This window comes from Crocodylus porosus, unplaced genomic scaffold (genome assembly GCF_001723895.1).
Source record: "Crocodylus porosus isolate Cpor-Errol unplaced genomic scaffold, CroPor_comp1, whole genome shotgun sequence".
NCBI classification, from domain to species: domain Eukaryota; kingdom Metazoa; phylum Chordata; order Crocodylia; family Crocodylidae; genus Crocodylus; species Crocodylus porosus.
In genome coordinates this window covers 15,926,963-15,951,222 of record NW_017728886.1, presented here as the reverse complement: position 1 = coordinate 15,951,222, position 24,260 = coordinate 15,926,963, and the positions used below count along the sequence as shown (strand labels likewise).

The 24,260-nt window shown below is 41.3% G+C and overlaps 1 protein-coding gene across 1 annotated transcript in view; it reads left to right on the top strand.

Annotated features, from left to right (window-relative positions):
* Positions 1 to 24,260, top strand: part of PTPRN2 (protein tyrosine phosphatase, receptor type N2) — an 870,593-nt gene that overhangs the window by 780,656 nt on the left and 65,677 nt on the right. Inside the window, exon 15 of the mRNA XM_019528486.1 lies at positions 18,708 to 18,855. Coding sequence (XP_019384031.1) covers positions 18,708 to 18,855 — 148 coding nt within the window. The remainder of the gene's footprint in view (positions 1 to 18,707; positions 18,856 to 24,260) is intronic.

Genomic DNA, 24,260 nt, shown 5'->3' with positions numbered 1-24,260 from the left:
ATGGGATCGGGGCAAAAAAATCCTACTATAGATTTTTAAAATATTCTTAGAAAGCAAACACAAAAGGATCATAAATCCAGTTGAAGCAATGCCCACTGTAGAATTTCAATGACTATCTGTTGCAGTTGTTCCTTTCAGTATTCTTCTGGTTCTAGTTTAAGGTCTAGATATGACTGCAGTGCTCATGGTGCATCAGAAATGGCAGGATAAAGGAATTTCTAAGGTTTGAAAATTAGGGGTTTTACTGGATCCATAGCTGCTTATGGATAGCCAGCTAGCTGCAGAGACCAGCAGTCTACACTGGATTCATAGCATCTGATGAGGGAGTCTGTTGCCTACTAAAAATTATGCCTTTCTAACTAGACAGTCTCTAAGGCTGCAAAGAAATGTTGCTTTTGTGTCACCATAAAAATGTTATGGTGGCACCAAGCCCAAGCACATGGACATCCATGTCCCTTGTTGCACCACAAATGCCCAAAATCGGGGCTGAGACAATAGGGTGTAAACACTTGTGCTGCTCCTTTGTGGTGGATGTCTGTTTTATGGTGAGAGAGTGCAGGCATCCTGGAACTGCCCATGATCTCCAGCTGCCCTGGGCGGGCCCTCGTGGGAAGAAGCATGAACCAGCAGCCAGCCTGGAGCTACGAGTCCTAGGCATTTTCTTTCCCTTTTTTTTTTAAGGGAAGCATTTTAGGTTATATAGATTTAGCCAGCCAAGTTATTTTTATTAGGACTTTTAGGATCAAGCAAATGAATTTCAGCAAAGCGTAACTGACAGTTTAACCATTCCTGTAGGGGGATTCCTGGGACACCCAAGATTGGGCCCCTGAACCCCTGTGAATGCCTGCCTAGGGTTCCCTGCTTGTAAAGGTGCACCCCATTTACCCCCGGCAGGGGATTCCCAGGGTGCACGTATCACACTGCCATGCCCTGATGTGCAGCAGAGTGATAGGAACCCCCCAGGGAACTCCCTGCTAGAGGATTTGTGAGGTGCATCTCTGCCAATAGGGGAACCTGGGGGCCCCCATTTGTCCCACAAGACTGGGGGCCCCTGGAGCCCCTGGAGTGGCAGTGGCCTGATCCTAGGAGACAACAAACCCTGTCTATATTGCCCAGTGATCCCTATAGTGCCCAGTGATCCTTCTCCAGGATATCCTTGGAGAGGGATCAAGTGTGCTGTCTGCCACCTTACCTTGTCTAGGAGATGGACCTTTTGATTTAGATGCAATTTATAACTAAGATAAGGTGAGGTGCTTGCCTTGATTCCTGTTGCACATGTTAAAACCCTGCATAAAGCTGCTTGGTTTCGGCTGACTCATTGTACATGGATGTGACTTTTGTTAATTACTTTAGGCTCTAAGAGGTGAGAAAAGCTTTCCTATGGAGAAGAAAACTAGGAAGGGAGGATATTTTGGAAAGGACTTTTCAGGAAGGCAATGTATGATAATAGCCAAGTATTTGAGTTGTCAGTAGGGCTCAAATGTGGATAAAGAAGAGAGCTTTAAGTATTTCACTAACTCACTGTGCATGGGGTAGAGAAACAATAGCCAACCAGACTTTGGCAGCCTAGCTTAGATTATGGCAATAGGATGTATCTGGGGTTATGCTTTTAGGATGCTCAGTGAACAGAGCAAAATGTATCTACTACCTATTTACAAGTGGTTTTTCAAAAAGGAACATTATATCGGTAGTCTGATCTATACTGATTGTACATCTGGTTGCAATTTTAAGAAGGTCGCTTTAGCACCAGGACACACAATCCCCATTGGTGCTTCAGAAATCTTCCTGATTTTAATGGCTAGATTCAATGAAAAGAACTTGGTTTGTTCATTGGCCCACTGGTATTTGGATATATTCTTACTCACGTCATCTGGCAGAGTGTTGTGTCTTGGTTTACTGGGCATTTCTGGGAAAGGGACTCAGGCAGGTGATGTTCAATGGTGGAGGAATCTCAGTTTGCATGGCTTTGGGAAGATTTAATATTTAAGACGTTCCCAATACACTTTTGGTGATGGCATTTTGATTGAGTAGTTCTTGGAGCATTTTTAAATAAAGAAATACATTTCACATTGTAAGTAACTTATAAAAATATGGAAGCAACATTTATAGATGCCTTGTAGGATTTGTAATTCCATAAGGAGGGATTATGTTAATTTTGGGAGGAAGCAAATAAAAGTGGAGTTCTACTAACACTTTTTTTTTTTTACCCATACTATAGGTATATTTTTCATCTGTTTCCTTTGGCTTTCCTTCATAAAATATGATCCCATCCTAGGCAACTGTTTCTCTTCCTTTCAATGAAATAATTCCTCCTTTGATCCAGGTTAGAATAGCATGTCATCTCTCCATGTCCAGTTCTGCTTCTCCCTCATCTTCTTGTCCTACCTGAGCCCTGAACCTAAACACTGAACCTATTTGGTCTGCTGCTTTTCTGGGTTGCTGAAATAGCCAAGAATTGGGGCTGCAGATGGGGGGAAAATGTTAGCTGCCCAGTTTTTTGCCTGCTGCTCAGCTTTTACTGTACCACTGAGTAAAGGGGTGACAGAATGTACAAGGTCTGTGCATCCTTGGGCTCATCATATGATAGCACTGGATGGCTGCATGTCCCTTTTTGCTGGACTGATTATTGCATTTTTCTGAAATTAGCTCTCTTAAGTGGATGGCTGGCCTCTAAACCATGCAATTTATTTTTCCTCTCCTCGGTTAAAGTATTAATGAATGCACCTCTGTTAATTGAGATTGGCTAGTTGCTGAATTTAATATGCATCATTCTAAGTCTGCTTCTGCTCTACACTTGTGCATCAATCCTGCATTCATTTAAGGTGTATTATTGTCAAAGTTCTGGCTTTTGCCTGACCAGTAGTGTGCACACCCTACAATACTCTGACCTCCCATGTTCATGTAAAAAAAAATGGATGGGCTCCAGTCATTGGTACGTTGTAAGAAATTTAAGTTGTTCCTGTACTGAATTGATTAAGTAATTGCATGTACTGTGCATTCATTCTTTAAAAACAATCTAAATGTGACAAAATATCTTTTATTGGACACGGAAGGCCAAAGCTTGTTTAGCCTAAGGTGCTGCTTACTTGTCTAAACGAAGCTACTGAACCCAATGATACTTCTGCATTGTTCATATACTAGTCACTAAATAGAGAGGGACTGGAACCCATGATGCTTTGCCTTCTAGGGCAGTGTTCATCTTTCCTTCCCCCCACAATTTTTCCTCTTAGTTGCCCAGTGGACCAGGAGGAATGAAGAATGCTCTTGGCCCTGCCAAGCCCATGGCTGAATGGTTAGAGCACATTTACCAGAAAGTGAGACAGGATATGTGGGTTCAAAGCTGCTCTCGGTGAGGGGCCCTAGAATCTGAGTCTCCCATTTCCTTGGCAAGTGGCCTAATCATTAGGTCATCAATGAATGTTGGATCCCTTCTAAGCATGCACAGAAGGACAAGTCCAATCATGCAGGTGGGAATCTGAAATCCATGTAAGTGGTAAAAATACCTCTAATGCAGCTTCATTTAGTTGTGTAAGTAACACTGAGACACCAAGTAAAATGGGATTTGGGTTAGGGTATTTCACTTCTGAGCAAAGAGCAGAATCCTATTGTTATAAAAGGTATATAGGTACTGTAAATTAAAAGTATACTTTCAAAAGGCATAGAACTTAATAAAATATAGAAGCAGTCAAGTCATTTTCAACATTCATTACTACTTCATATTTTCTTTTATTTAACTTAGGTTGGCTCTGGGCTCATGGAAGAAGTACTTGTAGCTGGTACAAGTAAAAATGCTAGAGAACCAATAGCAGTAAAACACATCATCATTTGTGTTCTTGTAGCCACCCAAATTCACAGAAAGAAAGAACAATATTAAAGAATTTTGATAAAGGCAGGTGGTCTGAGTGAATAATTTCCTTTTCATTAACGTATCCCCCTTATTAACTCTGTAATTAATTGTACATAGCTAAGGAAAGCTATGGAAATTGCATTTTGAGATGTATCAAAGCTGACTTTATGCTTCAGACTTCCATGCAATTTACTATTAATGAAGCAAGAGATGGAAACCCCAAATCTATAATTATTACTTTCTGTTTGAATGACAAGCAAAGAATTTTATCAGCACAGTTTCATATGAAAGGGGATTAGCGGCTAATGTTGAAATTGTTAATCTTTCTTATTAAAATAATTTTGACAAAAGTGTTTAGCCTGAAAGAGGTTTCTGGAACATCATTTACCATTAAAACAGCCATTTTCTGAATCTCAGCATGAATTTGTCTAAGTTTGACAGCAGGGTGCAAATATTTTTTAAATGAATGAATATTTTATGGGAGTTGGGGCTGTTCATGTGTGAGCTGATGCAGAGCTGCTTGCTGTGTGTACATCCCTGGAATGTGCAGCAGGATGGTAGCACAATATCCTCCCAGAATAAAGATGTTTGCTGAGATGACAATAGGAAAAGCCGTAAAGCACAAAACACAAGGTGCCATATTATATCTCCATGCCCACATAGTACAGCTTACGAGGTAGAAGTGGACCTAACATTTTGTGTGCCATGTAAGAAGTCTGTAATTTCAGTTGAACATCAGCAATACTTCATGATTAGACAGGCCTTAAACAGTGGTAGGTTTTCAGTTGGTCTGTTTTTGCTTGTCAGGTCCCTTGGCTGAACATTTAAAGGGGATGCTTGCATGCATGTTATGTGGACTAAATACTGTTTATATATACATATATAACACTTACCCTGAGCTGAAGAGACTGCCCATACATATGCACATATGTGCATATATAAATGTGTATGTGTGCATAAGGGTATATGATGCTGTATCTTTTAATTCTTAATGAAAATTGACTTTTTTTTACATTTTAAATATTTCCCTACAATATTAGCTGTCTTAAAATCCTGGATTAGTATAAAAACAAAGGTGATGAGTCTGCATTCACTGCCAAAGGTAAGTGAATTACATATATGAAGCAACTTAGGTGGTATAGCTGGAATAATGTACAAAATCTGGTTTATAGTGGTTTTAGTCAAACAGGTCCTGCAGAAAGAGATCTAAAAATAGAGCGCTAATCTGACCACATCCCAATAAAGCAATGAATTAACGTAATAGAAAATCGTGTTTTTCCTTTGTCAGTGGCAAGATATTGCATATTAGCAAACTTTCCTTGGAGTTTACTTTCAGTATGTTCAGGCGAGGTGGTTACCTCCACCCTCCACCTTCTCTTTTTCTCTCTACCAACCGATTGATGTGGCAACTGGGGTCACATTGGGGAGGGCCCTTAGCGGTGGAATTTGTGCTGGTGGAAAGGCATGCACAGGTTCTTGACTTGACTTGTCAAAGATGTGTAGACAAAGGCACCTTCGGAATGTGAAATCTTCAGAGTATTTGGCCTGCTACTGTGTGAATATTTAAATTCCTGGAAGCCTGTCCATGGTGGTAGTAGTGATACAGCACCTAGGTAGCACCTTTCAGCAGTAGGTCTCAAATCACACTCCAGAGAAGGTCAGTCTCATTAGTCAAATTTTGCAGAGAGGGAAACTAAAACACAGAATGGACTCTGCCCTCTCCAAGGACATCTAGCGGGCTACAAGCAGAGCTGAAGCGACAGCCTACTCTGTTCCTAGTTCAAGATGCAACTACAGGGCTTACTGCTTCCACTAGACCCACACATTAAGCTTGTGGGTAATAATATTACTCGCCCTTTTTTGTGTCTGCTCACACTCTTAGAAAACATTCATGTCATGTTGTTTAAGCAGGTTTACTCACGTTTTAATATTTAGTTCTGAGAGATGATTCAGTGTTGGTCTTTTTGTCCAGGAGCAAGCTATTATTTACCTGGTTAACGGGCTATAACATGCTTAAATTGTTTTCTAGCGTTCTTCAAACAGAAAATCTCAGTTGTACCCAGGATGGGAATGTCCAGGCCACAACTGGTTACCTTGCCTATCCTCTTCTCCCAAAAGTGAAAGGAGCTATATGCTTTTGTTTAATAGCTTTTCGGTGGCTAATGCTTATTTTTCTAAGTTAATTTTTTCCCTTCTTCCCATTTTTGTGGATATCAAATCTGGGTTCATTTTTCTGTTTTGCTGGTTAGGAAAGCAGCATCTGCTTTCATCATAACCCCTGTGTCTTTTCTGTTAGCCCCACATTTTCTGTTACTGGCTTCCCTCTCAAATTGCCCATTATTTTCTCCTTATTCCTCTTTATTTTGTTCTCTATCCTCTTGCTTCCTGGAGTCTTATCTTTGGGTCAGACCATCTGCTGTTCAAAATCCCAGAGAAGGCAGATAAGAACTGGAACGTTAACAGAAATGAGACGCTTGCTGTTGTGGACAGGGTTTGAGTATCAGCAGACAGGATCTTCCTCCAAACTGCTGAATCACCTTCAGCATATTGGCTCTGCAGTGGGGGGATATGGAAGGGCAGAAAGAGGACAGAAACAAGAAGTGTCCTCTTTCTGCATCAGTGTAGTTCATCATCATTTCCCTTGATGCCTAGATGGATTTCCTTGCATTTTCTTGTTGCTGACCACAAGAGAAGCTAGGCAGGTTGCTGGGAAACCCTTATATCTGTAACTGCTGCAGTAACCAAGACTGGAAAGGCAGTGTGGAAGCGCATGTTAGCATGGATGTCCCAAGATTGAGGACGTATTTACGCAGTGATCCTGGTACCTAGAGTTTGGTCGTCACAGAGTTTGCACATTAAAGTTTCCTAGCCCTGTCTCTTGCATGGACTCTTCCATGAAAAGGCCTGTTTTTTCTTCCGTTTCTCACCTCCTTGCTTCCCTTTACACATGCACGGTGAGCATGAATTGTATAAATGTTCATGATGTGCATATTATATCTATAATAAATCTCATACTGACTGCCATTTTTCAGTTCCTTATCATTCCTAAGTTGCTTTAATGTCTCTTAGGGTGGCATAATTTCTCTCAGGGAAGGGCTGGCCTTTTTTCCTTTTCTGCTCTCAGGATGGTCACTGGCTGGCAGAGTTGTAATTTGGCCTCAACCTCTAAAATCATTTGCTGCTGTATCTCTTTAATATATTTAGTCATGCTTGGTTGGATTTTCCATAATCTCATTATTTTTGTTGAATTTAACCACATGTAGACAGAGGGGTTTTTTTATATATCATTTCAGTACTAGATAGCTGTTACTCAATAATATTTGTATGGGATGAATGCGTTACGGATTTTCAAAATATCATAATTCCTTACGACATAAATTTGCAAATACCACGTCGATAGGGAGCCCAGTTGTGCTAAATTGTGTTCCTGGGTCTTGAGGAGAGGGTGTGGCTCCTATTACTGTGCCCTCAATTAAATAATGAGGTGCGTTATATTTGTATAGGTCTCTGGCACACCTCATCTGTCATTAGGTCGCATGTAAAACTTGGGTTTTATAATATGATATGCAGATGCATATTTTTAGTTGGGGGGGGGGAAGGAAGCAGCAGAATAGATCATCTCATAAATACTTTATAAACTAAAGGAACCTGTCAATATATGTGCAAGTGCAATTATGTACCAGAAAAGGCAAACAAGACTTAGTTTGCAGGGTACAACACTGTCACATTTTTGTGAAATTACAACTCTTTGCCAGGGTTGATGGGCTTGTTTGTGTTTTATTTTTTTAATTAGTGACATCTGCTAATTTTTTATATAATTGTATGGTTTGTGGTTTTGCTTTTTAACAGCGTGAGCACAAGCACATCCCAAAACTCAGTTGAATAATTTAACATCCTCCATCCTTGGTGTCTCTTTCCACTTTTCAGAGTTCTCTTTGAATATTTTTTAAAGTGTCATGCACATCCTAATCATAATATGTCAAATACAGTGAAACAGCAGCATTAGGTATCTAGCTCACTCAAAAATATCCTTCTTTTTCTTTAATTAGACTTTTTTTTTTTTTTTTTTTTTCTTAATTGTCAAAAGCCAGTATAGGAAGGTGGGGAAAAGTGGCTCTCATTTCAGCCAATTAATCTGGTACCGCTTACTACAGTATCTAATCTGGAGTGTCCTGTCTAAGCAGAATATAACATTGTCTTTAAATTAAAATAATATCTTAACAAACAATATTAGTCTTGTACCGTTCAAAAAAAACCAAACAAACCCAACCTACTTCCAAGTTACATATCAAAATGAAATCAAATATGCTTATTTGCACTATTTTAGGCACCTTTTATGAATAATCATGGTAAGAAAAATGAACCTATGATTAAGGGCCAAGCCTGTGAGTCAAGATCTGACTTTTCTTCCCAGCTGTACTCTGTCACTTTGGGCAGTTTACAAAAACATGTTTGCTCTTTCATTTTCCCGTCTGTAAAATGGCAATAATACTTGCTTCCCTTGCAGGAGTATTGTGAATGCTTTGAGACAGTTGGGTGGAAGGTCCTATAGAAATGGAAAAGCTTATAAAGGAATAATTGTATTCCTTTTTTAGTAAGCATCTTATCCCTTTTATTGAAAGTTTATTTAAAGCAATGTAATTGTAGGGATGAAACTTCATAGGCATAATTTGGATTTTGAGGGCTGGTAAGGGCGGGGATGATTGTATTTTAAGACCTGGAAGATATTACTAGTAGATGGTAACCCTGGAGAAGGGATTCTTCATGGGATGAATTTTTCACTTCCTCCACATTCATAGGTAGAGTAAGTTCCTTAGAATTATGTGTTCTTACTTTAACAGCATTTATTTTTAGTTCCCTTTTTTAAAATCCCCCTGACCCCATCCTTTCTAACTCTAACAATGGGTAGGATAACATGTAATTTTCAGGAGTTTCAGCAGAGCTGAAAACCTGCATCAGCCCACACCAGGTTGTATCCAACCATTTCATTTGGATTTCACTGAGCACCTTTGGCAGCTGGGAGCTATAAGAAAAGGGATTAGCAAGTGTTTGTCTGACACGCACTGATCCCAGCACCTGCTGATTGGATTGAAATAATCCTTTTACATGTTACAAAACTATTATCAGAGCATTAAGAGCGGGGGGAGATAGTGATATCCACTACATCAAGGGTATATTAATTTAAGTAAATAGAATACAGGTTGCCATTTAATGTTCTTGTGAATTATAATCATAATGTAAAAGTTGCATTGCAGTTTATGTTGATGTATGCCATTCAGCGCAAAGATGAGATTTCCCCAGAGGTCCCAGGGCAATCCTTTTAAATTATTTTAGATGATATGCTATAGCAAGATTGTGCTCTTTGAGTACATGCTTAGTCATTTACAATAATCTTTGCCTCTATAAATATACAGTCTAAAGTACCAGATGTCAATTCTGATTGTTTACTGGTATCACAATAGAAGTCAGCGTTTATTGTTTAATTATGCAATCTATTTAGAACAATCTAGAAAAAATCTTCTTATCTGAGGTGCATAGTTGTTTGCTAAGAAAAATGTTTCCATCTATTTTTCTGTTTTTTGGGGGTTTTTTTGTAACACCATCCATCATATCAAGAGTGATATAGTGGTAGTTTATGGCAAGGCTGTTAAATTTTCATAATACTTTTGCAAGGCTAAATTAACAGAGAGCTGTCTTCAAAAACTGCCCTTTTCACTAACATAATTAGATATTGAGAAAGATGGGCGAATTTGATTTTGAATAGTAAAACTTCAAATATAGAGCAGAACTACTACTCAGCGTAATTCCTGAATATCTATACAGATGTAAGTATCCCCCCCCCCTTTTTTTTAAACTATTGTACATAGATTTTCATTTGTGATCTTGCAGTTCTGGAATTAGAAGGACCTCACCGGCCTTTGCGGGATGTGCCATTTCTAAACCATCCCAGATAGGTGCCCATCCAGCTTCCTTTTGAAAAGCTCTTTTTGAAGAAGACCCCACTATCTTCTCACAGAAGTGAGAAAAGGAGGAGTTTACATATTTTGTGTAAAATGGGTGTATAGTCTAATATACACATGAACTCTTAGCTCTATTAAAGCCATTGTGAATTGTACTATTAAGAGAAGTGTATGCAGGATTTCAGATTTGGTATTGAAAGGGATGTGAAATTGGGTGGCGGGGAGGGGTGTTGTGTTTTGGGGGTTCTACTCTAGCCTTGGGAAACAGATAATGAGTTCTCAGGTCACATTATTTGTTAGCTTTTTGCTCCTTGGATTTTAGTCAGAGGACACATCAAGCCTTACCTCTCTTCCCACTTAAACTGACAACATGGAGCCATTATAATTTAGTGTGTGAAGAACACAGTTAGTATTTCTAATAGAAGTAGTGTAACTGGGAGGAGGAAGGGAGCAGTGAGCAGGGCACAAACTCTTGGCACCACAATGCTTCTCCCACCCCAAGAGTTTTTGCCATGGCAGGTGTAGCCCTGCATTGACCAGCCACAGGTGCAAAGTAGATGCAACTCCACATGCAGCAGTGCATCCGGGGAGTAGGGGACAAGCAGAATGGTAGCCCTTTGGGAGTCTGCCATGGGAGGTGCAGCCCTATGAGCAATACTACAGGGCAATACTACTATTGAGGGAAAGCAAATAGGAAACCAGGGGCAGCTCCCAGGGAACCTGCACCAAGGGGTTACTGCAGCCTGACCCCATGCTGCTATAGCAGCATTCACAGCAGCAGAAGCTACCAACAGTGTGGAGAGCTAGGAGAGATAGGACTCCACTCCTCCCCGCCCTAACCTTAGTCTCCACTGGTCAGCTTTATTCCCCTGCCCTGAGCGCTGAAGGAGCTTACTTTGCCCTTGTCTAAACATTTAAGGAGGGGGAGGCCTAATATGCAAGATTGCCTTGGCAACTGCCAGATATCCTGAGCAGCGTGAACGTCTATGATGCTAACCCTGTTCCTGTGAATTCTTTTTCACAATGTCTCACTTGCCAGAAAATGTATGTGATGAGGTCGAATAGCTTAATGACTTGTGTGGCCACGCAGCATGGGCTAGTGGAGCCCAGGGGGTGCCACTTGGGGGCAGTCAGATCCAGCCTCTGAGTGTGGGGGGTGGAAGCCTGGCTGCCGGCCTCTGCACTGGGCGAGCTGAGAGCTGCGGAGTTGGGGCTGTGTGTGCGCGTCCTCACAGGGAGGGGGGTCTGAAGGCACAGGGGGTGCATGTGCGCATGCGTGCCCCCATCCTGGATTTCTTGACCCCGTCCCTGATTTCTCTAAAATGATTATGGTCACCCTACTCACGCCTCTTCCAGTGGTAATTGTAAGAATGTACAGAATATAAATAGGTTTCGAAAGAATAAATCTTGCCTGGACAAATTTTTATTGCTTTTCTAAAATACAATCACAAATTCATCAAATGAAGTGAAAGCAAAACCTGTATTTAGATTTTAAAATAACGTTGAAACGGTCTCGTGAATTGTTAATTGAAAAATGTATTTAAATTATTTTAAGGGACTCATGGATTGAAATGTAGCTAAAGGAGGGTACACAGAGCAAAAATAAACAGCAGTATATAGGTCTAGAGAAATCTAGCAAAGTAACTAGAATTGTTGTTGACATCAGCTTTTTTACCACCTTAATTACTGACCTTGGAAATGCAAAAGAATGGCTTTTTTAATGACATTTCAAAGTGAGGCTAAACTGGGAAGTGCTGTGGACAGAGGTAAGGATGGGGCAGGAATACAGAAATTCTTTGACTGAGAACATGAACAGGAAACAAAAAAAATAAAACTACTGAATGCATAGTCATGATGAATGTGGGAATGGTCTGCACAAATCGTCTAGCTCCCAAATCAGCAGAGGAATGAAGTGGCAATATAGCAAAGGGGCAGTGGTCCAAATGACCACATACACTGTGAGAGAGATGAGTTGGGAGCAGCACAGCTGAAAGGACCTAGCTGTGACAGTAAGCAGCAAATTAAGTGGGCAGTATAAGAAAGACCCATACATTGTTGGCATTCACAAGCTATATTATCCCATAACAAAGCAAGGAATTGATAGTCCCTTCTAAAATGGTTCTCAGCTCCCTAGGAATCCTTTTCTGTTCAGATTTCCCTAATGACATGGTAGTTACCTAAATTCAAGATGACGTAGAATTGAAGGTGCCTCCTCTCCCCAGTAATTAGATTCTATGTATGGCAACTATAAACTTTGTTTATAATTTCCCATGTATAGAATCTAACTAGTGGGAGGGTCATGTTAAATTAAATTCTCCCCCCCACCCTTAGCCCCTCATCACCACCACTGCAGTGGTGACAGCAGCAGCAGGGGGTCAAGCTGCAGGGAAAGCAGTGGTGGGGGACAAGCAGCCTGTTGGCCCTTGCCCCTTGGCTGTCTTACTCATACTGCTTGCTGCCCTGTTGCCTGTGCCCCCAGTGCTTGCACCCCTCCTGCCTGTCCCTTCTGCCACTTCCCCCCACTGCCATTTAACCTATAGAGTGGCTCCAGTCCAGCTCCAGCCTGGGGCATGGTTGTGGCCCCAGCCAGGCAGCAGTGATGGTGGCAGGTCCAACCTCAGGCTTGCGTTGGGTCCACAGCTGCTGTGCAGTCTGCCCTGTGCTCCCACGCCCTGTATAGCATGATCTCCCCCTGCACCCTCACCCCTCCACAACCCCACTGCACTGCAGTCTCCCCCGCACTCCCCTCAGCCCCCCACATCATGCAGCCTGCTCCGTGATCTCCCCTGCACTCCTCTCACCTTGTACATTGCGTGGTCTCCCCTCTGCTCCCCATCCTGCCTTTGCAGTCTCCGACTGGGTCAGGGCTAGAATTAGAGCCAGAGCCACATCAGCTGCCTGCCCTAGGACATACTAAATCTAAGACAAAACTTCTTTTTTCCCCCCATGCTGAATGGGGATGGGGGAGGGCTTATCTTGGATTCGAGTAAATACGGTAACTACAGACTGAACAGTTCGGAGGTTGAAAAGCTGAAATGATCTGAGAGCTAGAGATCCGTTTAAGAGAGAGATTAAAAAGCTATTCGGCTAAATGATGGCTAAGGAGCAGGCATGATCAAGAGTTCAGAGGACGTAAATTCCAAGGTAGAGAGGGCAGACAAGGTTCTTTGGGTGAATCTGATGTCTTTTATTAAATCAACTTTAATAGTTGGGAAAAAAAGTTCTTAGCAAGCTTTTGGGTTTAAAAACTCTTTGTCGGGCTGAGGAAGCATCAGCAGTGTGTGCTCTTCCTGGATGGAATGAGGAGTAGGGCAGGTGGGGAGGAGCAGTTCATGGTTCAGTCCTCTAGCTGTTCCATGCACAACACTGCCTTGCTGAACTGGGGCTCTTGGTAGTACCAAGAGATCTAGCTAGGGTGAATGGAAAGAAACTAGAAAAAAAGAACATTTAGGTAAGCTTCCAGAGAGTACTTCGTGGTAACGAGCTTCTGAAAACTGGGGTAGACAGTCTGCCATGTGGGATGCTGTACATTTAAAACTTGACTGAAGAACAAAGCATCTTGCTATATTTGAAGGGGTTGGGAATGGTGGATTTGGTAGGGCTTTTGCCATTCAAACTGCTGTGCTTCTGAGCTCCAGGCAGGAGGAAAGAATTCTTCCCTGAAGCCTCTAAGGACCAAAAACTTAAGCAGAAAAATAATGGAGAAAGCATGTAACATGTTTAAAGTAATGTGGACTTACACAGAGAGGATAAATGCAACTGCGGCAAGGAGAATCAAAGGGAGAAATGGGCAAAGAGGTTAAAGCTGAATGGAAAGAAGCTATGCAGTGAGGCTGGGTTGTGCTGTAGCAGCAGAATGTATGAAGAAAGGGCTGGGACCTCAGGTTAATAGCAACAAGGGGAAGCTTACATTAAAAGAGAATCTCAGAGTCCGATATTGGAAAGAACAAAAGAAACAAGATGAAGAAGAGGCTGTTTCAAGCTGCTCAAGAGCCCTTCAGCATTTCATGTGGTGTTGCAGACGCTGCATAATAGAGAGAGCCCATTCTCTTGCATCCATTTCTCCAGTGAGGAAACAAAGGGCAGTTGCCTGGAAGCACCTAACCCTTGAGATCAGCACAGTAGAGGTCTGCTCTTCTCACCATCTCAGTATGGGAATAGGAACCAGCTATTTCAGTGCCAGCATTACCTGGATGTTGCCAAGGTATTGTGTGGCTCTGGGGATCCATGTAAAGATATGGGTGCTGGTCAGGAGGTGAAATTCTAAGTTATCCTTGCACCCTGAAGTGATTTTTCTGGAAGTGTAGTGCCACAAGTGGGCACATTACAGTTCACTGCCCCCAGACTGTCTTGGGGATCCTCTGCTTTGGAGTTGGAGACCTAAGATTTGTTCAAGGAGCAAGGCCAGAGCTGCTGCTGAGCTCCATGGTTCAGGTACTTCCCACATCTTGGGAGAATCCGTGGGGTTTGTGATCTAGAGCTGCATTTACTTCAAAGAGGTGTTAAACCCTGAACCTGATAAACATCTGGGCTCTTGGAGTCCCCTGCTCCCTATTGAGGCAGAGAGTCACAAGGATCCCACTCCAGCATGTTAAATCCTTGTTTTGATTTCCTTGCAGTATCTTTAGGAAAAGCAACTTGTCTTTGCAAGCAATTAGGAGTATGGTGTGGGTCACTATTCATAAGGATTAAAATTGTATTCAGGCCACCTTTTTGTATTTGGCATTTGAGATTAGATTAAGCCTGTCAGGCTTGGTCATTTAGAGTTGCTCATCTTTTATTGAAAGAGATGTCCCAATTCATGATGGAGGAGTGCCCGTCTGCCGAGACCAAGGTGGGCAGCGTTTTGCCAAATATTATTGCTTTTGGTAATTGCTGAACAGTGGCTAAGAAAAAAGTGCTTTGAAAGCAGGGCCTGTCTAGACAGGTGACAATACAGTAGTAGTATTAAGAGACTTGCCAGTACTATTAGGATTTTGGTTTGATACTCAGTCTTAATTTGTTCACAAAACACTTACCAAACACTGGGCCTTTGTTATAGACAAAAGGGGTGTGGCAGCCATTTATCAGACTGTTCAATTAAAAAACCACCTGAACCAAATCTAAACTAGGTGAGAAATCCTTGCCAAATCCAAACCACATCTGTAGGTATTGCCTACTTGTGCGTTTTCAGGAATTTGTGTTCAGACTGTGTCAGGAGTCTGGTCCCAAGTGCACTAGTTCTCTGAAGCAGAGATTCACTGGCAAGGCCCCTCCCCAGGATGGCACAAGGCTAATCTGGTACGCCGAGACTTTGAACTGGCATGTCCCCTGCTGGTGCAAAACACGAGGCTTTACTCTCCGGGTATTAATAAATTTAAAAACAAGTCACCCCCACTGTGTGCTGCTAGGGTGACTCACATGAATCCACCCCCTTCCCTGGAAATCTCTAGTGGCAAGGACATCCCATCTGGACAAATGAGGGAAGCATAATGCTACAAAATACAAATAGTATTTTGCAAAGAATCACTGAGACGCCTTCTGCCTCAGGAAAGTGAAAGCCCCAGGAAGCTAAGACTTGAATCAGGACTTGCAGCCAACCCTCAAGACAATAGCAATGAACTCAGTATTGTAGGCTTCTTGCTGAGGACTACTGAGTAGGCACCTTGGCAAAGCCAGCCACTGTATATTTACAGAGAACTTTTAGTAGAATTAAAAGACTAGTGGTGATAACCTTGTTTTCTTTTGTGTGCTCTTGTGGGACTGTGAAAGAGCATGTGTGTTTGATGTATAGTTAATACATTTCTGTTGTGCCAGGCAAACACTGCAGAACACGTCTGAAAACATACTAATTGCTGCATGCATTTGAATAGATATGCAATCTCTAAAGTATCAGAAGCACCACTCGGATTAGGATGCTCCAAGGAACTCTTAGGAGGCTATTTCAGGATAAATAAACTTCTCCTAGCAAAACAGCAACAGAAGTGTGCTTTATAGGGTTTTAAATGAAAGTTTGTTCATAGTTTAACTACTTCAATTTCTGAGGTTTTGAAGGCATCTCCTTTAAAAATGTCCTTTTAAAGATATTTTACATTGGTATTCACCTAAACAGAGACACCCAAAGATGTGTGAATACAGTTATTTAAACATCTCATAAGTCTGGATGCTTTCCATTTAGGTTTTTTCAAAAGCATTGAACGAGTCCCTGTTGATCAGCATGAGCAGTACAAGGTATCAATAATGATTGGCAATTGTCTTAATTAAAGCAAAGCTTTCCATGCATTGATTGTCTTTATTTGTTTGTCCTTGCACTTTGGGTTTGCAGGTAAGTTTCCAGAAAAAATGATTTGATTAGAAGAGAAAGCTATTCATTTTTTTTTTTTTTGGGGGGGGGGGGGTTAAAGTACTATATGCTACTTTAAATCCACAGTACCTTCACTGTGTTAAATTAATCTATTTGAGAATGTACAAAATTAAAAAAAAAAAAATTTAAGATGAGTGAAGTTGCAGCAATGTGGCTATGATGATGGTGAAAACTATGTAATAAGATCTTATTTTAGGAATGTGCAAGTACATACTTATACCAAAGAAACATGGCTTTTTGGTACTCTGAACAGTATCAAATGGTCTCAGTTACTTTTATTTTTCCTTACCTTATTTTGGGTAATCTAGAAATACATCCACTCTCTATGCTTGTGGTTAAGGGCATCACTATTTCTTTGTCTCCAAATATCTCTTTTCTTCTCCATTACGTTAAATGCCATTACTCCTTACATCCCTGCTTTTCCTACAAAGATCCTCATTTATGAATTTATTAATATTGCTAAGCTTGATTTCCCCAAACTGATACATACTTATACTTGCACACCACCATAAAAGTGTGTATACTCGCACTTTTAGAAAACAAAGCAGTGTGCAAGACAAAATGCACTGAAAAATGTTGTTAAATTTGCATCATGCTTTGTGTGTAATATGTGATGACAGTGTAGCAAAGCTTACATTTGGCAAAAGACTGGCTTAAAACTTCTGACAGCTTTCTGAAAAACCTGCAGAGAGGATGATAGCCTTTCCTCCTTGAAATACACTTAGAAGTGAGTACGAGACATAAAATAGGTTGTGTAAAATACACTTTTAGTTCCTCAAAATTATTTCCTATTTTGTTAAACTTCAGTGAAACCTTTCCAGGAAACTTATTTCTAGGCAAGTGCAGTGGAAGAAATAGCTGTGCTAAGAAGTCACTGAAAAAACAAGCAAAGGAAGGGACAGCTTTTGCTGCGAATAGGGAGCTCTTCAGGAATGGAGGAAGGAACCAATAGTGTGGCTTCACATCACGGCTTCGCCACAAACTTGCTTTCTGAGCTTCAGCACGTCACTTAGTGCCTCACTTCCTCCCATGGCTTTTACATCTGATGAAGGAACTAACCTCAAGTTATCTTAGCAGATAGGGAGGATATTTAATTCATAAATGCTTGCAAAGTGTTTTTGTGGTGTGTTCTTTGAAGATACTATAGAAGGGAAAGTTATTGCTTATTAGGATTTAAAAGGACATACAGAAGAATGATGTTATGGATATGAAAAATGAATTACAGGTTCTTATTTTGTTAAACTGAAAGAAGTTGATTCCCCACTCGGCTCCCAAAACTACTAGGTATTAGTTGGGGCTGGTGCAGGCTTAAGGGGATCATGCCATGTAACCAAGGAATGTGAAATGTCCCCACTTTTGCCAAAATCCTCTCTTTTAAATTCAAGATTCAGCCTACCGCTGAATTCCATTTCCCACTGCTCCTGGAGGTTACAGAACCTGACGACCTCCCCATGCCCAGCCTGGTAAGATGCTCCACCACTACAGAGACTTGCGCCCCACAGATCTTCTTACCTGCACCAGTTTCCAGCCACAATTTGCAACAGTATTTATTGATATTTATTAACATCACCTTTTTAGATGCAGCAGTTGGGCTGCAGTACTGTGCTGTATGTCTCCTTCCATTCAAGCCATGTGCTATGTTACTGCCAGCTGCAGAGCCTCTTCTAACTCGAAAGCTATTACAGCTCATGGGGGGGGTGGAGGTTGCATAGTCAGGGGGGCTAATAATTGCCTGGTCAGGGTTCGGGGGGATACGAACGGCACAGGCCAGGGGCAGGGCCAAGTGGCTGGGCTGTGACGGCATTTACTAGACTGGGTTAACACATTTTAGATTTGATTAACCCAGCTCATTCTAAGGTTAGTTCACCTGTGAAGTAAATTAACTTTAGACTGGGCCCACCATTTTTAGGGCCGTTTAATCTCTATGAACCCCTACACATCTAGGCTTTGGGGTAGCTCAGCCTAAATGTAACTCTTGTATGTACCCCAATGGCCATGGGAGGAGTGCATTTCACTTTCTTCTCTCCCTATTACTTTCTGCATTCTGGGCAGTAAAAGGTTACAGGGAAGAAAATCCTGATGTCTAAGGGCCTTTTCTCTTTTTCCCCTACCCTTCTACAAGACATCAGGAGTTGGCCTCGCCAGACAATCTGGTTGGACATTCCCCTCTAAGATGAGAAGGAGCATTTTATTATCCAGTATGGCAAAAAAAAAAAAAAAAAAGTTAAAATATATGTGTGTGTGTGTGTGTATAAGTGATCAGTAATTCCATACTCTTCTCTAAGCTACGTTTGTGAATGTTAGGTTTGTCGCATGCGCCAGTCTGTAGGATAAGGCGTGTACCCAACCTTGAAGAGCTTACAATCTAACAAGTAAATGATTGTTTTAAAAATGAGCATTTGTTTCTCTATCGTACCTTGATACTGAGTGTAAAACAGACGTGTGCTGCTTTAGGTAGCGAAGACATTCAATAGCTGCTTTCAACCCCAAGAATATTCTTTTAGCTCAGTCTCATTTGAGAAGTGTAGTGCTTGATGTTATCATCTTTTCATTCCAGTCCTATATGGAAGACCATCTGAAGAATAAGAATCGTCTGGAAAAAGAGTGGGAAGCTCTTTGTGCTTATCAAGCTGAACCCAATGTTGCTACCATTGCACAGAAGGAAGAGAACATTCAAAAGAATCGCTCAGAAACTGTAGTACCATGTAGGTACAGTTTTACTTGGGGGGATTATGTATTAATTGATGTTTTCTCTACTACCTTTGAGTACTTTGAGAGCTATGGAGTATTATGCAAACCAGTGATTTTTTTTTTCTGTACAAATAGAAATCGGAGCTATAAATTATTGGCTTGGTCTGTATCCTGTTGTCCTGTTAGACTGTTGTGTTCTCTTCTCATAAGTTTTACTTGTAAAATGCATAACTGTGTCGTACAACACTTTGGCAGCAGTGACAGCAAGTGCTGTACCTTGTAAATCAATCCCTAGTGTGCTTTTCAAACATTAGAATGCAATTTATGTACAAGAGCAGCAATTGTGATCACTCAACAGAAATAAGGTTGGCTTGGCTTGGCTTTAGACAATCCAGTGTCATGTCCGTCCGAAGTAGTAATACCAGCAGTTTGTAATTAGAGCTAGCGTGATCCGTTTATCAGATGCTCAGCTGTTGTGAATGAGCCCCAGTAGGCTTCATTGGAAAAGCTTACACACTGGCTGCTATTCTCTGTTAGGCTTAGAATAAAAGCAAGGCTGTGAAATGACCAGTATTTATACTGCTAGGATCTGTTGTTTTATGTACAAGGCTACCTTTGTGAATCCACATAAAAACAGCATATTTGCTGTATTTTTTTCTGGTGCATCACTCCACTGGCAATAACTAACACTAGTTGCTAAGTGCTGTCACAAAAACAGACAGAAATGGCCCACTATTTTTTATCAAGTAACCAATGGAACAAAACTGAAACCAGGAACAGACTGAGCTCCCAATTACAAATAGAGCTGTACTTCAGAGTGTCCTCAGTCCAGCTGTGTAGGTTGGCAGAGATATAGATATAGATATAATGGAAATGGTTAAAAAGCCTTAAAAACATTGGGGGGGGGTGTTCTTGTGGCAGAGTTAAGTCGGTATTTAGAGATGAGAGAAATGTCAACAGGTAATACAGTACCTTAGGTGAGAGCCTTTTTTAAAGCTGAGGATTACCTAGCATCCTATTACTGCTTAATTGAGCCTGCGGAAAATGATACTGGTTTTTCAGTAGGTGACATCTTTTTCTCTGAGTTCCAGCTGAGCCAATTCTTCCATGTGGGGTGATGGACACTGTGCTATAGAGAGGCATATTAAAATAATATGGAAGTATTTTTGTCCAGTAAAAATTGTGCAAGAGTGAAAGTGATAAAAACTGCTCCCCTGGCTATACTGAAATATGGGAAATGTAATAATGTCCACACTGTACTTTGAAATTCCACTGATATCTTGAACTGGACAAACCAGATTTCACTTTCTTTGCTGCTTACTGATGAACAGCTGGAAGTATGTCAGTGAGATATAGGTTAAAAAAAGTTAAATTTTGATAAAGCATTGGCTATGTACTCAAATTAAGATAGTTGTGTATAAAATATACATTTTAATTGATTCATTTAGTAAGAAAATCTTTTTCAATTTACACATTAGTAAATTAATGATTTCCACTAATTATCTACCAGGCACAGGTACCTTGTACAAATGGTGTTATACAATAAATTAACTAGATTTCAGTGCAAATGTGAGGAGTTATATTTTTGCAAAATACCAAAGGCACTAAATGCACAGGAGGTACCAGTGTATTTCCTTATCATTAGGGGGCAGCTCAGGTTTTGTTCAGCAGGTCAGAAGTTTCATAGGACAGTGCAGTGTTTGATACAGATATACGGGTAAAGAAAAAAAATCTTGCTATCAGACCAAAAGGGTGGGAAAGCATTGCCTGGTGTTGGAGAGAGAACTGGATTCAGGTCCCTGCACTGCAGCCCCAACCCTGGACAAGTCATTGAGAGTATGTCTCACATGTATGTGCAAGAAGAGAAGCCCATCCAATTTGCCTGTGTGCACCACTGTACTAACATGTGTGTATTACTTCCAATTAAAGAGCAACCATGCATATAGCTTTATGTGGCAAGTCTTAAAGTAGTGCCTAAAGCATAACTTTAGTCTCTCTGTGTCTTGGCTCCCTATGGGTGCATCTATACAAGATGTCTACTGAGGAGCTGCCTAATTAGCTCTGCAGTAGAGTCTCAGTGTTTACATGAGTGGCCCTATTAGGCCTCAGGAAAGTAATTAACTCTGCTGTAGGTTAGTACTTGTATTTACAAGTAATAACCTTTGGTGGCTTTCTTTAGTGCACAGCAATACATGTGTAGATGCTGCCAGGGCTGGCTGAGTCAGGAGAGTGCTTCAGTGCGGGGGCTGCCTGTCGACTAGCCCCGCACTGGAGCACCTTCGCGCCCCAGCCAGCCCCTCCGCAGCACGTTGGGCCCCCTGCCAGCTGGGGCTGCTCTGACCTGGCTCAGCATGCTGGGTTCCAGGCACATATGTAAACAGGGCACCTGGGAGCAATAAACTCTGGCCCAATACACACCAGAGTTTATTGCTTCATTCTAATATCACCTGTAGATGTACTCTATATAAAATACAATGGAGATGACAGTACTTCCTTAGCTTACATTTATCTTCAAAACACCCCTGTATTAAAGGTGTCAAGCACCATGATACTATAGCAAAGAGGGCCATATCAGTAAGCAAGATAAAGGAACGTAGAAAATGCAGAGAACGAGACTAGTGGTTCCCGAGCTCAGTGACTCCTGGCCAGGGTTCTGTGGGATCCTTTTAAGGATCCTGCAGGTTGCTATGCAATATTAGCACTGTTAGGAATGTAAAAACCTATGCATGACTTGCAAGGTAAACCCGGAGATATCAAATAGGAATCCATAGTGAGAAACATTCTGTCTTGTTGTGGTCTTTCTGAGTCCTTTGCAATAGAAAAATTGCCATATTATTTTTCCATAGCCAAAAAAGGAGTGAAAGCTAAGAGCTGGCACTACCCAAGAGACGACTTGAGTCTAAAAAGGTTGAAAACCACTAGCATAGTTACAGGAGATCTGGTTAATATTCAGCCGTAGTGTGAGAACTAGCATTAGGCCTGTCTAGTGTTGTCTTCTCTCTCTTTTTCTTTTCAGTTTCCTCTTTCCATATTATTTTTCCTTCATCTTTTCATCTTATGTCTTGGGAAACACCTCAGATGACATCCCTCTTTCATGTATTTTTCTTTCCTCTCTGCTGCTTCTTTTTTCCCCTTTTCCTTACATGAATCCTAAGCAGCACATAGTTCACAACAAAAATATTTGCATATTGAATGTTGCAGTCATTGCTTTTCACCATCACTTTTAGCCTGTTTTTGAAAAGTGACTCTACCAGTTCCTGGAAGCTTTAGGGTATCAACAAGCAATTACAAATTGTCAATATGCAATACTTGCTGCCACCTTAAAACAGAAGTCAGCACAAGCCCTTCAGATGTGTAGAAAATACATTTTCAACTTGCCAGGATTCTTTCTAGGAAGCAAATGTGAAATGGGAGAATTGACCACCAAGCTCCTCCACAATGCTATTAGTCCTCTCAGCCTCCAGGAAACTCACCACAACATGTTAGTAATAAGGCAGCACTACAGTCATCTATTGGAATAAAGCATTAGATTTTTAAAAAAGCTAAAACGAAACAACAAATGTTTCCTGACTTACTGAACCAACACTTAGCTTTTTACATGAGAGTCAAACTAACATCTGCTTTAGTAAACCCTTAATGACTCACAGTCTGCTCTCTCACTCTTTCATCCATTACTTAAAAATGCTGCACCGCGTTCTCTTTGCTGATTACCTAGCTCTGGGAGAACTGCCTTCCAATAGATGAGATTTCTCCTAAGTGCCCGTTTAGCTCTAGACAGACTTTGTGTCCCAACCATATCAAGTATGTTTAAGCTATATACCTACGGTAACCATAAAATTGCAGAACTATCATTCTTCTTCATGCACCCTTTGCAGTCTTGCTTATTGTAAAGCTTTCTTTGACAAACTATGGTTATTCCATGGTCTCAGATGTCACCAGTCCCAATAGCCACCCACATTAATATATATTGATGAATTGTAGATGTCTGCTAAATCTTCTGGTGGTGTCAGAAGTCCCTAGTATCCTTTGTTCCTTTATTGTAGAACTATGAGTAGCATCACTTTGTCATCTATTCTGAAAATGGCCCTGCTAAGTAGGCTTTAGTTCTCCTGCTTGGGTCTCTACTCCAGCTTGGGTTGGGTTTTGCATCATGAATCTTTTTCTGGTATAGTGGTGCTGGAGTGAAGCTATAGTTGGAATGACTTGGCCATGTGTTTTCTCTCTTTTCTTGATGCTTCTCCTGTTGTATGTTTGCTTCTTCTGCAAAACAATGTTATGGGAGGAGACCAGTATAGCTCAGTCACTCACCTTAAACGGCTTTTAGATCTCCAATCACAATTCAGCAGATGCTCGCAGTGACAGGGTGATACCGCTAATGCAATTGAATGGTGGTGAATGACAGTTCAGGAAGCATTTCTATAGAAATTAGAGGTCTGCTCTATATGATATGGGTATGGCTTATATAAACCCATGGGCAGATCTAGAATTTTGAAATGTGGGGTGCAGACGGTGAGGTGCATCACCACAGAAAACACATTTTTCTCGGGTTGAAAATGAGCTAGAAGCTTTACTAATGTACTTGGGGCCTAAGGATGTATTATTCATTTTAAGATTGAAGCAAAAACAATTATAACTTCATTGGAATAAGTTGAAAACAATCTGCAGGGCTGTGAAATAGGACTTTTGTTACTAGAAGCAGGTAATGGACAGTAGAATTGCAAAACGAGTAATAGTTTGACTGGTGCAATATGAAGACCCTTAAAAGGGGCAGACAGTCCTTAACACCTGTGGAATGAAAAATTTAGAAGGGATCAGGTAGATTACCATGAGTCATGAAGTCAGCAGACTCCCTAAGCACTGCCTGGCTAGAAATGCCACTGCCGCTATCAGGCGCAGTTGTTATAAACTTTGGGTAAAACAAAAATTAAAGCTGGGGGGGAGAGGAAAGGAAGATGCATCCCCCTTGGATCTACCCCTGTGCACACCCAGCTCCCATCAGCTCTCCCAACTCCATAAATGTAGGCAAAACAAATGTCCTTCCTTGCTTCCTTGTGTGTTACATACGATGTTGGATGTGCAGTTACATGTTATGCAGTATGTATAGCTAATACAAATGTGTTGCAGTACTGCTAGTGCTAGCTAAGAAACAAATTGTGGAGCCGCTTCTGTAATGATACAAGGCACTTCACAGTTTCATAGTTGGTAGGGTTGGAAGGGACCTGAGCAGATCATCAAGTCCGACCCCCCTGCCATGGCAAGAAAGAGTACTGGGGTCAAACGACCCCGGCAAGATGATTGTCTAGCTTTGTCTTAAAAACCCCCAGGGTAGGAGCCAGCACCACTTCGCTTGGAAGTTGGTTCCAGATCCTAGCCGCCCTGACCGTGAAGTAGCGCCTCCTGATGTCTAGCCTGAGTCTAC